This window comes from Ambystoma mexicanum, chromosome 3p (genome assembly GCF_040938575.1).
Source record: "Ambystoma mexicanum isolate Mex_15411 chromosome 3p, UKY_AmexF1_1, whole genome shotgun sequence".
NCBI lineage: Eukaryota > Metazoa > Chordata > Amphibia > Caudata > Ambystomatidae > Ambystoma > Ambystoma mexicanum.
Genome location: NC_090925.1, coordinates 510,548,746 through 510,563,046, shown reverse-complemented (window position 1 = coordinate 510,563,046; position 14,301 = coordinate 510,548,746). Strand labels below are relative to the sequence as shown.

Sequence of the window (14,301 nt, the reverse complement as noted above, 5' to 3'; positions counted from 1 at the left end):
AAATACAGTTTTTAAGTGAAAAGGTTTTTCTTTTACCGAGGATTCCCAACCTGATGACAGGGAATATTCAGGAGCATGTGAATCCATGGCAGACCCCATCCTGTAGAATGAAGAAGGTCTATATGCCAGGCCAGCAGTACTGACAAACACCACAGTCTGGGCCCTAGAGACTGTAGGTCCTTAAAACGCCCTCCTTCCCTCCCCAGATTCATTACTGCTGCATTTTGTTATCTTTGCTCATCTCTGTTCTTGCCTCAGGGGCGTCTTGTGTAATTTTTTAAAGTTTAGTTTTCAGATGGTGTATTTTATTAAAGTATATGCAGCTTTTTCTTCTGCAACAACTGTAAGTCTTTGGCATCTAGGTCCCCTGTGTGGGGTCATTCACAGCCCTCCATGTACACATCTGTTGACACTTCATGGCAAGGGTCTGTGAAGAGAGCTCTTTTCTGAGTTTGCCCTTAGGAGTCACTAAGGTCTGCCAAGGCACAACTTCATTGAATGCCCATTATTATGTATCTACATGAATCTGTTGGTTTTTGGAATGTCGTCAACAAATTCTTCTTGCAAACTATGGGCAGTGCTCATGTGATCCAAGTTTGTTGTTGGCTGTAGTTTGGAGACCCTGAATCTATAAATGTGCTTTCAAACTGTTGTCTAAAAAAGCAAGCATGATGCAAACATTTTCCCAATTTTGAAAGCGATAAAATCAGAACTTTGCAACACAAAGTGATGGGGCAAACATCCTTGAAGATTACTGAGTGTACAACCACTCTTTAACTTTAAGTGCCAAGGGCGAGGTATCTCGTCCTTGGGATTACCTCCCCAGTGCCAAGGACGAGATAGCTCGTCCTTGGCACTTAAGGGGTTAATGAAGGAGAAAATGTTAAAAGGCTTTGCATGGTGAAATACTGAAATCACCAAAAAGGCCTTGGCACTGTGGGGGAAACCCATGGCAGTTAAAAGGTTAAAGGGTTAACTGGTGGGCTAAAACAATAACATTCTGCTATCCTTCAAATTAAATCTATGGTGTTATTGCAGTCGATGTTACATCATTGAAAAGCTCCCAAAATGAGCGGTCTCAATGCATGCCCCTTTTCAGATGAAAGATGGAAGCAATGAGGTTACCCAGCAAGCCCCTATTAGAAACTCATTCCAGAGGAGATAAACGTTCTACCCAGGGTGCCTGGGGCAATTAGCCAGACTCCTCGACCACCAGAGCAGCCAGGAATATCCTCCCTAGATGCGTACAATTAGGATTAGTAAACACTCTTGTCCTCTTACTACTGGGCACAGAGGCAATGCATGCACTCACATGGATAACTATAGAGACACACAGGACATAAGCCTTTGAAAGCCAGTCAAAAACATAACATGCACATCTGTTTTTTGTACCTATGCCAAGTTCAAACCAACATACAATTACAGTGGCATAATATAGGAAGTCTCAGATTTTCCACTAATGCCAAATAAAAGCATGGGTGCCAATTGATATTCCAACCGTATGCAGGATTTTGAGCGCAAACCTCGTTGGGTAAACTTTTTTTGCCAGTATACGTCTAACACTTTCCCCACGTATTCTAGAACTGAAGTTTGTTTATATAATTGCACCAGTCCTAAAATATGCTGGGAGGGCGTTTAGTGGGTGAAAACATATTTTTTAGTCAACAAGGTTTGTTTTCAGCTGTGAAAACAGATCCGTTCCAACAACTGGAGAGGTGAAACTTGCAGAGTTAAGAATTCACTCTTCCCTTGCCAACTGTGATATCGATATTATTTGCCTTTAGGTAAACGTGGTACTAACAACTCTGATATCAGATACCTCTGTTTAGGCTGCTTGCTACAAGTCCTGAAATGAAATAGTTTGCCCGCATGTCACAAAAAGCCAGAATTACATCATCATCATCATCATCATCATCATCATACATCATTTGAAGGATGCAATGTTGGTGCACGGAAACGCTACACACTAGTCGCCAGCACTGCTGAAAGCTATTCTTGTGACAAACGATGCATCAGACAAAAAAAATAAAAAATATAAACTCTTAAAAAGAAAATGGAATACTGTCCATTTTAAAGATTACTCTTTTAGAGGAAAGAACTTACCACTCCATTTGAACTATTTACTCCATTCATATTTATTTTTGTTACGAATCTTGCAAAAGGAGGTAATTCTGGATATTTTGGCCCACATTCTACTTTAAGGCTGTATATTCGGTTTTCATAAATTGTCTGAAAGGAAATGGTACAACCTGGAATGAACATGTGAACAGGCAAGATTTACTGCTGTCAAATTACTAACAAAACCAATGATCGAATATAAACTTGCCTGGCTATTTTCAAAGGTTTATTTATAACATTTTGTAAGATCCAAAACAAAATCTAGTTTATGAAAGTGATTACAAACGGCATGGTATAGTTTCACGGATAAAAGCTAATTTGTGTGGAAATGAAAACGTGGGTATCAACGTATTAACATTTTCAACATCCAAGATGCATAATACTTTTTTTGTACTAAATGACATTGAAATAGCCAACAATGCTTTACATAACTAGTGATTATTTAGCTTCAAAATGATAGGCTATATGGCACAATCTTATTCTGAAAAGCAAAGCTTCACAATGAAGTACAGATAAAGTTCAAACTATTGAAGCGGTTCATGGTGAAGGAACTTAAGTTACTTACCTGTAAATAGGGTTCTCCAGAACGTATATCTTGAAAAAAAAATGCCATGTGTTGAGGAGCAGGTGGAGGCCTCTTCTCTAGTCCCCGTCCCTCCACCACCATCCTATTTGAGTAGGAGACGAAGGGCTATCTTAGGGAGTCCATGCGTGAGTTTATGTGACATTCTATACTGTGTCGAATGTCCTCACGTTGAGTCAATGGAGGGAAGTTACATAGAAGGATGTCAATTACCTAAATGCCAGGAAGCCGCTCTAAGAATTATGGATGAAAGCTAAAAACTGAAGTCTGATGACGATCAGATGTCATAAAGACAACATAAAAGCCTAAGCCGAAATAATATGAAAATACTTAAAACGGACGATTTAACAGAAGCACTGAGAGAAACATGTACCAAAGATGAACTTATCGTGAAAACTAGAAGAAGGAACGTGCTGAACAATAACTGTAAATACACTGTAGCGCAAGGTAGAAGAAGCCTATAGAAGCTGGCTAAAAAGTATATATATCTATATATATATATATCTCTATATCTCTCCACGGAAACAGAGGAAGGAAAACTGCACTCTCAGTGAGGCAATCAACATCTCCAAAGCTCAACCACAGCAAAAATAAGAAACTCGTATCAAAAAATAGAAGCAAGTTCATTTAATTAAGTAAAAAAGTATTAGCATACACGTAACAAACAGCGGCAGGACGCCATGGGATACTCCTGAAGCATAACGCGTTTCCCTGAGCACCAAATCACAAATCTCCTCCACTTAAAAATGATAAATTACTCTTAGTCCATAGTCCCCCCTTTCCTCCATACTGTATGGGCGTCCTTTACAAGGGATGGGAGACGGAACCTTTTTCACCAGAAAAACCTTCCCCTTAAAATTTAGAGGGGGGCACAGCCCAGGGAGCATGCGCTGCCCTGACTTCACCCTCCGGCACCACACCTCAATCCCCATTGACGCGTCAACAATAGATTTAACATTGCCTAATGACACGAGTATTATTAGGGGGAGGATGGTGGGACGTATGGAGGAAAGGGGACTATGGACTAAGAGTATGTTAGTCACTACGGTGAGTAACTTATAATTACTCTTACGTCCCGTCCCCTTTCCTCCATACTGTATGGGTGATTACAACTGATTGTAGCCCCAGGGTGGAGAGGAGACCCTCCATAAGCAAATCGGTTCCTGAGAACGGCCTGTCCAAAAGCATCAGATCAGGAGCCGGCATCCAAACAGTAGTGCTTGCAAAAAGCAGAGGGACAGGCCCAAGTGACCGCTCTGCTTATGACCTGCCAAGGGACATGGCTCTGGAATGCGATGGCCGTTGCCTTGGCCCTGACTGCGTGGGCATGCATGTTGGCCGGGAGCGGCTTGTGCTGGCCCTCGTACGCTTCTTTTGATGGCAGCGACCATCCAGCGGGATATGGAAGCCTTAGAGGCCGGATAGCCTGGCCTCAAGCCGCCGAAATGATGAACAGGGAGTCTGACTTGCGGAAGACTTTCATCCGGTACAAGTAGAATTTCAGGGCACGCCTGACATCCAGGCAGTGCAGCACTCTGTGCTTCGTCCTTGGGATCTGGAAAGAACATCAGAAGGACTACTTCCTCGTTCAAGTGAAACGCAGAAGGAACCTTGGGCAAAAATGCCGGGTGTGTCTGCATGACTACCTTGTCCCTGTGAAAGGAAGGTGGTATATGGTTCAGAGGCGACCAGAGCCTGAATCTCGCCAACTCTGCGAGCCGAGGTAAGACCGACTAGTAAGGCCGTCTTGATGGGGACCAGCCTAAAGTCCACGGACGCCATTGGCTCGAATGGTTTGTGCGCCAGGGCGCCCAAGACTATATTCAGGTCCCACACTGGGTGCGGTCTCTTGACGGGTGGGTAGAGCCTTGCAAGACCGGTCAGGTTCTTGACGATAGGGTTGGCGGAGGAATAAATGCCCTCTCCGAGTTCCTGTAAGCCCCAATGGCTGCGAGGTAGGTACGGCATGTGTCGACCTGTACGTCCGAATGAGTGAGGTTCTTCTAAAGAGCATGTCGTCCAGATTGCAGGCCAAAGGGTCTATTCCCTTGGAGTCTGCCCAGAGGCAGAACCTGGTCCATTTGCTCTTGTACTGGGCCCTGGTGGCTTTGCTCCTGGCGCCCTGTAGGATCTCCAGATGGGCCTGTGAGAGGCTAAGGTGCCGAAGCGTTACCTGCTCAGGTAGCACGCTGTGAGGGCTAATTTCCCTGGCACGGGGTGGATGATCCTGCCCCCCTGCTGCGCCAGAAGATGTGCTGGGCCCGTCGGAGGTGTATCGGGGGCACCTCAGAGAGGCTGAGGAGCTCCAAGAAACCATGGTCTGGCCGGCCACCATGGAGCAATCAGAATGATGCGGAGCCGGTGTGACTTCTTGATCTTGCAAAGTACCCGGTGGATCAGGGGAGTGGGCGGAAAGGTGTAGGCCCTCATGCCGGTCCACTGAAGGTAAAATGCGTCGCCCAGAGAGATGGTGCCCTGACCCTGTCAGTATCCAAACTGGGGGCACTTCTTGTGCCAGGTGGCAAAGAGATCCACTTGGGGTGGGGGCGGGGGTCTCACCTGATGAATATCTCCTGAGTAACAAGGTTTAGCTGCCACTCTTAATTTTCCGCTCCCAGCCTGCTGAGGCTGTCCGCCTCCAGGTTGGACCCCCCCTCCCCCCGAGAGGTAAATCTCGTTTTCCAAGGCCCATTCCCACATGCTGATCGCCAGTCTGCACAGGAGGGGATCTGGTGCCTCCCTGCTTGTTGACATAGTACATGCTGGTCGAGTTGTCTCTCTGGATGAGGACAACCTTGCCCTTGAGGAGTGGTAGGAATGCTCTCGCTAGCCAGATGGCGTTCAGCTCCAACCAGTTGATGTGGTATTCCCGCTCCTTTCGAGTCCAGGTGCTGTTGACCGAGAGATCGTCCAAGGTGGCTCCCCAGCACTCGAGCGAGGAGTCTGTGGTGATGGTGGCCTGCGGAGAAGGTGGCCGGAAGGGCTTGCCCGTCTGTAGGTTGTAGTCCCTGGACCACCAAGTTAGATCTGGGTGGAGAGATAGAGGAACGTTGATCATTTCAGATTGAGAGCCCTGTTCCTGACTCCATGAGCCGTGAAGTGCAGCTGAATCCTTCTCATCCTTAGTCTCGTGTGCAGGACGGCTAGCAGAACCTCTGCTAATAGACCCAGGAGATGTTGATACCACCAAGCCGAGGTCACCTCTCTGCTGAGGAAATGGACAGTGGCCCTCTTGATGGCCGAGATCTTGTCTTCCGACGGGAAGACCTTCTCGGAGCGTGTGTCCCAAATGAGTCCCAGGAACGTCAGAGTCTGCGTAGGGAGCAGCTGTGACTTCTTGAGATTGAGCGAGAAGCCCAGGTCGTGCAGTGTGTTCATAAGGGCATGGGAGGAGTGGTGAACTGCCACTGGAGATGTGGCCCCGACGAACCAGTTGTCGAGATATGGATAGATGTGGAGATCCTGCTCGCTGATGAGGTCCGCCACCGCATTCATGAGTCTGGTAAAAACCCTGGGGGCCGATGATCCTGAACCGTAGAAAAGAACGATCGGGCTGCCAAATTGGGACGTGTAGGTACGCATCCGTCTCCCTTATCCAATATCTCTGCTATAAAAAGCTGGCGTAACCATCTTGAAGTTTTGCAGGGGTAAGGAGAGGTTGAGTGTAGAAAGGTCCAGCACAACTCTCAGGCCCTCCTGGTTCTTCTGAACGGCGAAAATCCTGGAGTAGAAGCCAAAACCTCACTGGGAAGCTGGAACTTCCTCCACTGCCTGGCTCTCTACGAGCAACGGGATCTCCGCCAAAAGAGTTGCTGTCCCAACCTGTGGGAGTGGAGGGGAGGAGGAGGGAGGAGAGGCTGGGATGTGTAGGCGGTACCCTGTAGATATTCTGGATAGGATCCAGGGGTCCGCGAAATTCTGGCACCAGAAATGTGCATGGAGAGCAAGCTTGCCCCCCTCCACCTCCAATGGAGACATGTGGACCCGAAGGGGCGTGTCATGCCTTCTTTCCCTTGCAGGCTGAGGAATGAAAAAAGCCCTTACCCTCCTCCCTTTTTTTTGTTGTTTGCGCCGGCAAGCGGCCCAGCTGCCTGGATCTGCGTTCCTGGAAGCCACGGAACCCTGCATATGTACAACCCTTCTCTGAGCATTGCTGAGATTGGGGGTAAGATTTTGGTGTGGACTTTGTAAGAATAGATAAAAACTTTGCCGTTTGTGAGCTGTTCTTTTTATCCAGCTCTTCATCCATAGAGGAGCGGAAGCGCCCCGCCCCCCCCCCCCTCGAACGGTAGATCTAGAATGTGCTCCTGGACATCCGGGTTGAACTTCGTAGCCCGGAGCCAGGCTGTATGCCTCATGTCTGTGGCAAGGCAGATAGCTCGGCCTGAGGTATTGATATGAGCCACTGTGAATTCCATGAGGTCATGCTGTGGAATGCCTATGTTGGCAGAGGGGCGTCTTGTGAGGACTTCGGCCAGAACCCCCTCTGCCGGCTGTTCCACCTTGGGTTGAGGGAGGCCTAGGTACTCCGCCAGGCCTGAAAATCGTTCGTGTAATACCCTTGCTGAACATGGCATGTCCGGATCCTCCTCCTCATCCGTATCATCTTGTGGAGGAGGAGGAGTAGATGGTGCCGGAAGCTGGGGTACCGAGGCTGAGGAGGCGGCAGAGGTTGCAGAGTTGGCTGTGGAGGAGGCGGCTCTACCGGGGTCTGGGAGCCCGATGGAGGCGTCTGTGGTGCCGCTAGCATTGCGGGGAGGACTTCCCTGACTGCGTCCTTGATGATCACCCCCACCTGAAGAGACCTCATGAGGCCGAGAAATTTATCAAAGAGCCTCTCCTCGCTAGCCGAAGAGGTGGCAGGGGGTACCGACAGGGTACCGGGGGACTGCTAGAGCTGCTGCGTACCCAGTCCGTATGGACGAATGGGAAAGTTGCCCTGCGCATATGAATGGTAGACTGTAGGCCACGTACCTGGTTGTGACCAGTACCGCCTTGACACTCGTTCTTCGCCGAACTTGTGGAATGGCGTTGGATGGGTGTTCCTGTCTGGCGCAAGGGCCATTTTGTCGAGGTGCCTGCCACGTGCCTGCACCGTGTTGGCCAGCCCGCTGGGTCCGGCCTCATCCAAGACTCTTGCGTTTGGATCACGAGACCTGCCCTGCTCCTCGGCCCGGTAGGTGTGCCACCCTCGACACAGGGGTCGGTAGAGCTGCTTATAGGCACCCCCTCTGACGTATTGCTGGTACTAGGACATAGCCCCCCAGACGGCTTGCCGGTGTCAGGGCGTAGCCCCTCAGCCATTGCGCTGGTAAAAGGGCGTAGCCCCTCGGGTGTAGACCCGAGGCAAGAACCTTCCGGTCCCTCGACACTGTCCTGGAGGATCTGAGGACCTTTCAACCCAAAGGCTGGTAGCTGAAGCACCCTTGGGCGCACGTGCTGGTGGAAGGACCTGACCAGTCCCTCCCGTGCAGGAGAGTCCCTGGAAGGAGTCTCCCTTGCGGGGTGTGCTGGAAAATATCACCCTACCTTGGACCTGGGACGATGTTTCACAAAGTTCTTGAGATCGTCTGGAGGCAACTTCTGGAAGAGCTCCCTCCACCTGGCCAGTCTGTTCTTCAACGCCTTTGAGGACAGTGAGTCACACGCCGAACATGATTGCCAACCGTGGTCTGGGCCAAGGCAACATAGGCAGAGGGCGTGGGGGTCTGAAGATGGAAAGAGCCTGTTGCAGGATGGACACCTGCTGGGCCCTGTAGAGGTCGACATGCGCCAGGGAGGAACATGACGCCTGAGGACTGAGTACCTGAATGACAAAAAAAGGCAGAAGTTTCCGTGCATGGAATTACATGCCCGAATCCAAACCCAGGAGCGCTGGTGAATTCGGCCCGTTCCCGTTGACACGGAAAAAGGGGACTGGGGTGTGGCGGCAGAGTCAGGGCAGTGCATGCTCCCTGGGCCGTGCCTCTAAATTTAGAGAGGAAGAAGGTTTTTCTGTGGAAAAAATTTCCGTCTCCCGTCCCTTGGAAGGGATGCCCATACAGTATGGAGGAAAGGGGATGGGACGTGGGAGTATAACAGTGCCTAGTGTTAGGCTTTCTTGCTTCCCTCAAGATATCCATACACCTCTGTGGAAGGTTAAGATGTCCAAACTCTGACTTCAGGAGACATGCTGCCAAGTTCATTGAGTGAGTTTGGGGGTGCACAGTTAGTCCCCTGTGCTGAGTGAGCAGATTGTACGGGCACAGAAGCTTGATGGGATCGCACATCGCCAGTTTGCGCAGATGTGCATACCATGGTTGTCTTGCCCACATAGGAGCAACTAGGATATGAGCGTCACTTGTTCCTTGTGGATCTTGTTCACCACCTTCCTCATGAGAGGTGTTGGGGGTGGGGGGGTGGGGTGGGTTTCGGAAGCAAATTCTTCTGATCAGTTCATCTATAGGGCATTCTCCTTGGAGCCTGGCTGGGGGAACCTGGACTCGCTTGTAGCGAACAAGTCTTTAGTGGGGAAACCCCATTGAGAGAAGAGGCGTTCTACGACCCCTGCGCGTGTAGTTGCCATTTGTGTTCCTCTGGTAGGGGATCTCTGCTCAGGGAGTCTGCCAGAGAGTTGAGTTCCCCTGGAACATGCAGCGATGATAGGAATATCTTCCGTTTCAGTTCCCATTTCCAAATTTGCTGCGCAGGCCTGGATACATTTGGAGAACGTGTGCCCCCGTTTGTTGATGTAAAACATCGCTGTAGTGCGGTCTGTAGGTTCGCTAGGGTGAAACTCGAATGCTTTGAGGGATTTGAATACTGGCAGTAGTTTCAGAAGATTGATGTGGTTCTGTGCTGTCGCATGAGACCATCGGCCTTGAGCAGTGTGGTGAAGGCGAGCCCCCCACCCGGCGAGTGAAGCGTTGGCCGTGACAATCGCTTGTACTTTCGGTTCGTGGACGGGTTTCCCCTTCAACAGATTATCTCGTCCCCCAGCAAAGATTTTGTACTAATGTTGGCGACCACTAGATCGTCCCACTGACCACTTGCCAGGGACCACTGTTTTGCCAACCACTCCTGCATGGGTCGCATGCGCAGGCACACGTGAGGTACCAGGTAAATGCAAGATGCGATCATGCTTAGAAAACGCAAAGCTTTGCGCACCCTTATCTAGCGGCCGGCCTGATAATGCAGGATTTGCAGTAACAGGTTTTGGACTCTTTCCTCTGACAGAAAGACTAACGCTCACCTGACTCCCACGGAGGCGCTGGCCTGGTTCGCGCTGCTGTGACCTCTTCTAAAGGTGATGCGCAGGGTTCGGAAGACGGACTGGACCGGGCCCCCAAATCTGGCTTGTCTGGCTCGCAGAAGTATCCTTCTGTAGGCGAAAATAGGGGATTAACTGTCTACGGGGTAATGCAATCGGCCTCCCACTTTCCCCTCTCGCCCTCCTCGAAACCCTTCTGCGATTCCTCGTAGCGTCTTACCTTAGGGTCTGGAAGGACGAGCTCTCCATCCTGCTTCTGATGCAGGGGCGCGTTGGTATCCAGTTACTTCACTGGATTTTCGGATTGGTGAGAACCAAACTTGCTTGGCTTCCAGGTAAGTTTTTTGATAAGAGGTTCCCCTTGTGTTCATGCATTAATGTACTAATGCTAGTGTCTTTTTCCCCATAGGGGCCGGGGTACGGAATGCCGGGGAACAGGCACCGACCCGAGATGAGAGGTGAAATCCTTGTAGAAATCAGGTAAGTCTTTAATGAGCGTTTTTTGGTAATGTCTTTTCATTTGCTCATTAACACCGATGTCTCTTTTTTCCCCTTAGGGGCCGGGGTCCGGAAATGCCAGGATGCGGCACAGACCCAAAATGAAGAGGGAATGAATCAACAGGTAAGTCTTAACATGGAGATTTAGCTTTCCTTATTCCCTTCTCTCTCTCACCTTTTGTTCTGGTCTTTTTCTCCCTAGGCGCTGCAGCGTGACTGCGAATCCGGATGATCGCTGCTGAACATGGAGGCGCCCTGTAATGGTGAGTGGAATGCGGCGCTGCAGCGATCGACGCAATGAGCTTTTAAATAAAAGTCTTCCTTTTCAGGATTGTCGGCGAGATGTCTCCAGGATGCAGATTTAGCAGGTAAGGACTTTTCCTTCTTCTGTTCTCTTCTTCTCTTCCTTTGCAGGTGATCCAGGATGCTGGCAGGCGTGGCAGAAGTCAGGATGCAGGAGCAGACACGGTGAGCGTCCAGCTGCTAGATGCAGAACAACGCGAAGCACGTGTGGCTGTTCGGGTGGGGTTTAAATAGGCTTGGAAGAAGTTCCAGGTATGTATCCTTCCTCCAATCAGGTATGTATCCTTCCCTGACCACGCCCGGATGGTAAATTAGTCCCACAGGTAAAGTAGTTCCTTTCAGGCCTCAAAGAGGCCGGGATCCTGCAGCATGGTCTGCATCAGGTAAGTGCACCCAAGCACTTCCATAATGAGCCTGGCGCCAGGACACTGTCCAAAGGGCCCCTATATGGGGTTGCTGGGTCCTTCCTTGGGGACTGTATGTCCGCTTTCGGGGACGCAGGGCTTGAACCGGCTCCCCGGGAGAGGGCATCATGACAAAGACCAACCCCTCTTCTGTCTTTATAACAGCTCCTGGGAACTGTTTGGTTTTGCTTGGCACTAGGCTTAATTTTCTCAATGTAGAAGCCCAATTGAAAGAGAAGGTTGATAGTTCTTTCAATGTTTTGCCTGCAAACTAGGGGAGACTCCCCTGTAATCAGCCAGTCGTCCAGGTAAGGGTACACTGGAATTGCTTCCCTGGGCAGGTGTGCTGCCACCACCACCAGTACCTTTGTGAATACCCTTGGAGCAGATGCTCTCCCGAAGGGCAGCACTTTGAATTGGTAGTGCTGGTTCGCTATCTTGAAACGTAAGAATTTTCTGTGCGCTGGGAACATTGAAATATGAAAATTGGCATCTTTCATATCCAGTGTTGCCATGTAATCACCCGTTTTTAGCAGAGGGATAACCTTTTGTAGCATAGTCATGAAGAACTTTTGTGGCTTTACATTTGTTTGCATGGTGTAAATCTAATACTGGGCGCATTGTTAGATCTTTCTTTGGCACAAGGAAGTAAGTTGAATAAATACCCTTGCTTACCTAGTTGGACGGGACGATTTCTATGGTGTCCTTTTATAGCAGTGTGGCAATTTCCTCGAGGAGGATGCGCTGGTCTTCTTTGGAGAGGGTTTTGTGGCCTGGGGAGGGTTCCGGGGTCGCTCGAGGAGCTCTATACAATATCCGCCCACTACAGTGGACAGCACCCATCTGTCTGAGGTGATTTCCTCCCATGCTAGGCTGAAGTTGGCAATGCACCCTCCTACTGAAGAGGTATGGGAGGGCACCTGAAGCGGGATGTCACGATTCGAGGTGGGGTACCACCTCTGGAAGAGGGACCCCGTTCCTGACCGCATGAACTGCGCAGTCCTCTGGTAATTGAGAGGCTTGGCCTTGATTGTTCCCCCATACTGTTGCCTTGGTTTGGTTATAGCTGGAACCTCTCTGGGAAAATTGTGTGAGCGACGAAAATTGCCATTTCCCCTCTGGCCAGGTGGTTTTTTGTTATTGTTATTGTTATTTTGCACTTATATAGCGCCTTATATACCATTGGTATGGTCTGAAGGCGCTGGTAGGTTGAACGCCCGTGGGAACCGAAGTTCAGATCAGTAGCGAGAGTAGGGAGAGTCAAAAGGTGCGTGTGTGCACCGGATATGTGTGCAGCTCGTGCGGTACACATGTAATAGCTGATTCTTATTGGTAGGTGTGGTGGTTGAGAGATCAGGAGAATGTGTTCGTTCTGGCAGGATTTATCCGGAACGGATGTGGCTGCGTTAGGCCTGAGGAAAACGCCTGGCTGGGGGTGTGAGACCAGCAGTGTTTACATAGAATGATGTGGAGTAAGCGGTGGATGTTCGTATGGGAACAGTCATACCGAATGGTGTCATAGTATCTCTGTGTTCTAGTTGAGTGGTGATGCAAAGGAGAGAGTAAGCGTGGGGTGTGGTAAGAATGGTTATATGCTCTTTCAATGTGCAAACTTCTAAAATCACTTTCCCAGAGAGGCTACCGGGCGAACTTTTGGTCAATTGACCCAATGATTTCAGTGCATCATATTCTTCCTCGTCTGTTTTCAAGGCGTCCTTGACGGCCTTGTCAACAAGTACATTGGGTTTGACGGGCATGTTAATGAGAGTGGCCTGCGTCTCTGGCTTAAATCCTAATTGGCGTAACCAAGCGTGGCGCTTAATGGTCCCTTCAGCTATGATTCTGACGGCGTTGTCTGCGGCGTCAAGACTGCTTTTTAGCAAGCAGCTTGAAACTGCCCTTCCTTCAGAAGCCTCCAGTGCTAATCGAGACTTCAGGGGTTCCGGGGCGGAGGAGAGCAAAACTGAGACCTCTTCCCATTTACGGCAGTTGTAACTGGCTAATAAAGTAGCGTTATAAGCTATTCTGGTCTAGAATGTAGCAGAAGAGGCAACCTTCCTGCCCATTGTGTATAGTAGCCTTTTACTTTCCTTGTCAGGATGAGCCTCAGATGAGGCTAGGGGAGTACCTGCTCTCTTCCTTGTCGTAGTAACGACGAGCGAGTCAGGCTTTAGCTGACCCCTGATGTACCGAGGGTCAAATGGGGCAGGTCTGAAAAGATTTTCTATGCAGGGGTTCACCGCTCAAGTTTGATTTGGTGTTTCTAGCAAGGGTTATACCAGTCACTGGCCAGAATTTAGTAGGGGAATACATTGAGACAGCCTTCTTATCTCCCAAGATCTTGTCAACTAAATCCTTGTCCTACGGATCTTCTTGAGTAGATATTTGGAAGTGCTCGGCTGCTTTAATGAGTACTTCGTTTAGAAGAGACTGATTATCTATGGGTGAGTCTACAGCAGCGGAGTCCTTATCGACTGGGGAGTCGATGTTTACATGTCTGTATCTGGATCACCCTCATCGTCTTCATTATCCCCTTAATAAGGGTCTGCAGCCTCTTGACTATAGAGGTCTTCATGATCATTGTCCGGGTCGTATAGGTCAATGATAGTGGGATCTTGCACTGGCTCACAGGGCCGAGACCTTTTAGCAGGGTATTGAACAGGGTTTTGACAAAAGGTTACACACAAGGTGTTTGTCCTTGTTGCACTTCTGGCACAATTTAAAGAGGGTCCTATCCATAACTGAATGATAGCAGCTAAGCAAATATAGTGTACGAAAAGAGGTACATACATTCTAAAATGCCCTCCACCTCTCTCCCTACTGTGTGGGCCGAAGCCCGGAATGCCCTTCCAAGGCCCGAACTGATCCGTCGACGGGAGTCTTTCGACTCTCGTTCTTCACCGGCGTCGGATTGTCTCGATAGTCGGTGAATATAAAAAACAGTAAGAAAAACGATCGGTAATTGGTAATAAATGGCGATAAGCTGAAAGGATAACTCTGCTTTAGCGTCCGTCTATGACGGCAAAAAAAACAATCTGAGGGACCTCGATGCGTGATGGACCATGGGTACAGAGGATGTCACACTAGGGATAGCATTACTGGTACACCCAGTCCCAATCCCTTTTCATGTTTCGAAAACAACAACT

At 49.4% G+C, this 14,301-nt stretch overlaps 1 protein-coding gene across 4 annotated transcripts in view; it reads right to left on the bottom strand.

Moving 5' to 3' along the window:
* The window catches only part of UBE2V1 (ubiquitin conjugating enzyme E2 V1), a 451,752-nt gene that overhangs the window by 127,681 nt on the left and 309,770 nt on the right, over positions 1-14,301 (bottom strand). For all 4 annotated transcript variants that reach the window (XM_069651179.1, XM_069651178.1, XM_069651180.1 and 1 more), the window contains one exon: positions 2,104-2,229. In XM_069651179.1, coding sequence (XP_069507280.1) covers positions 2,104-2,229 — 126 coding nt within the window. The remainder of the gene's footprint in view (positions 1-2,103; positions 2,230-14,301) is intronic.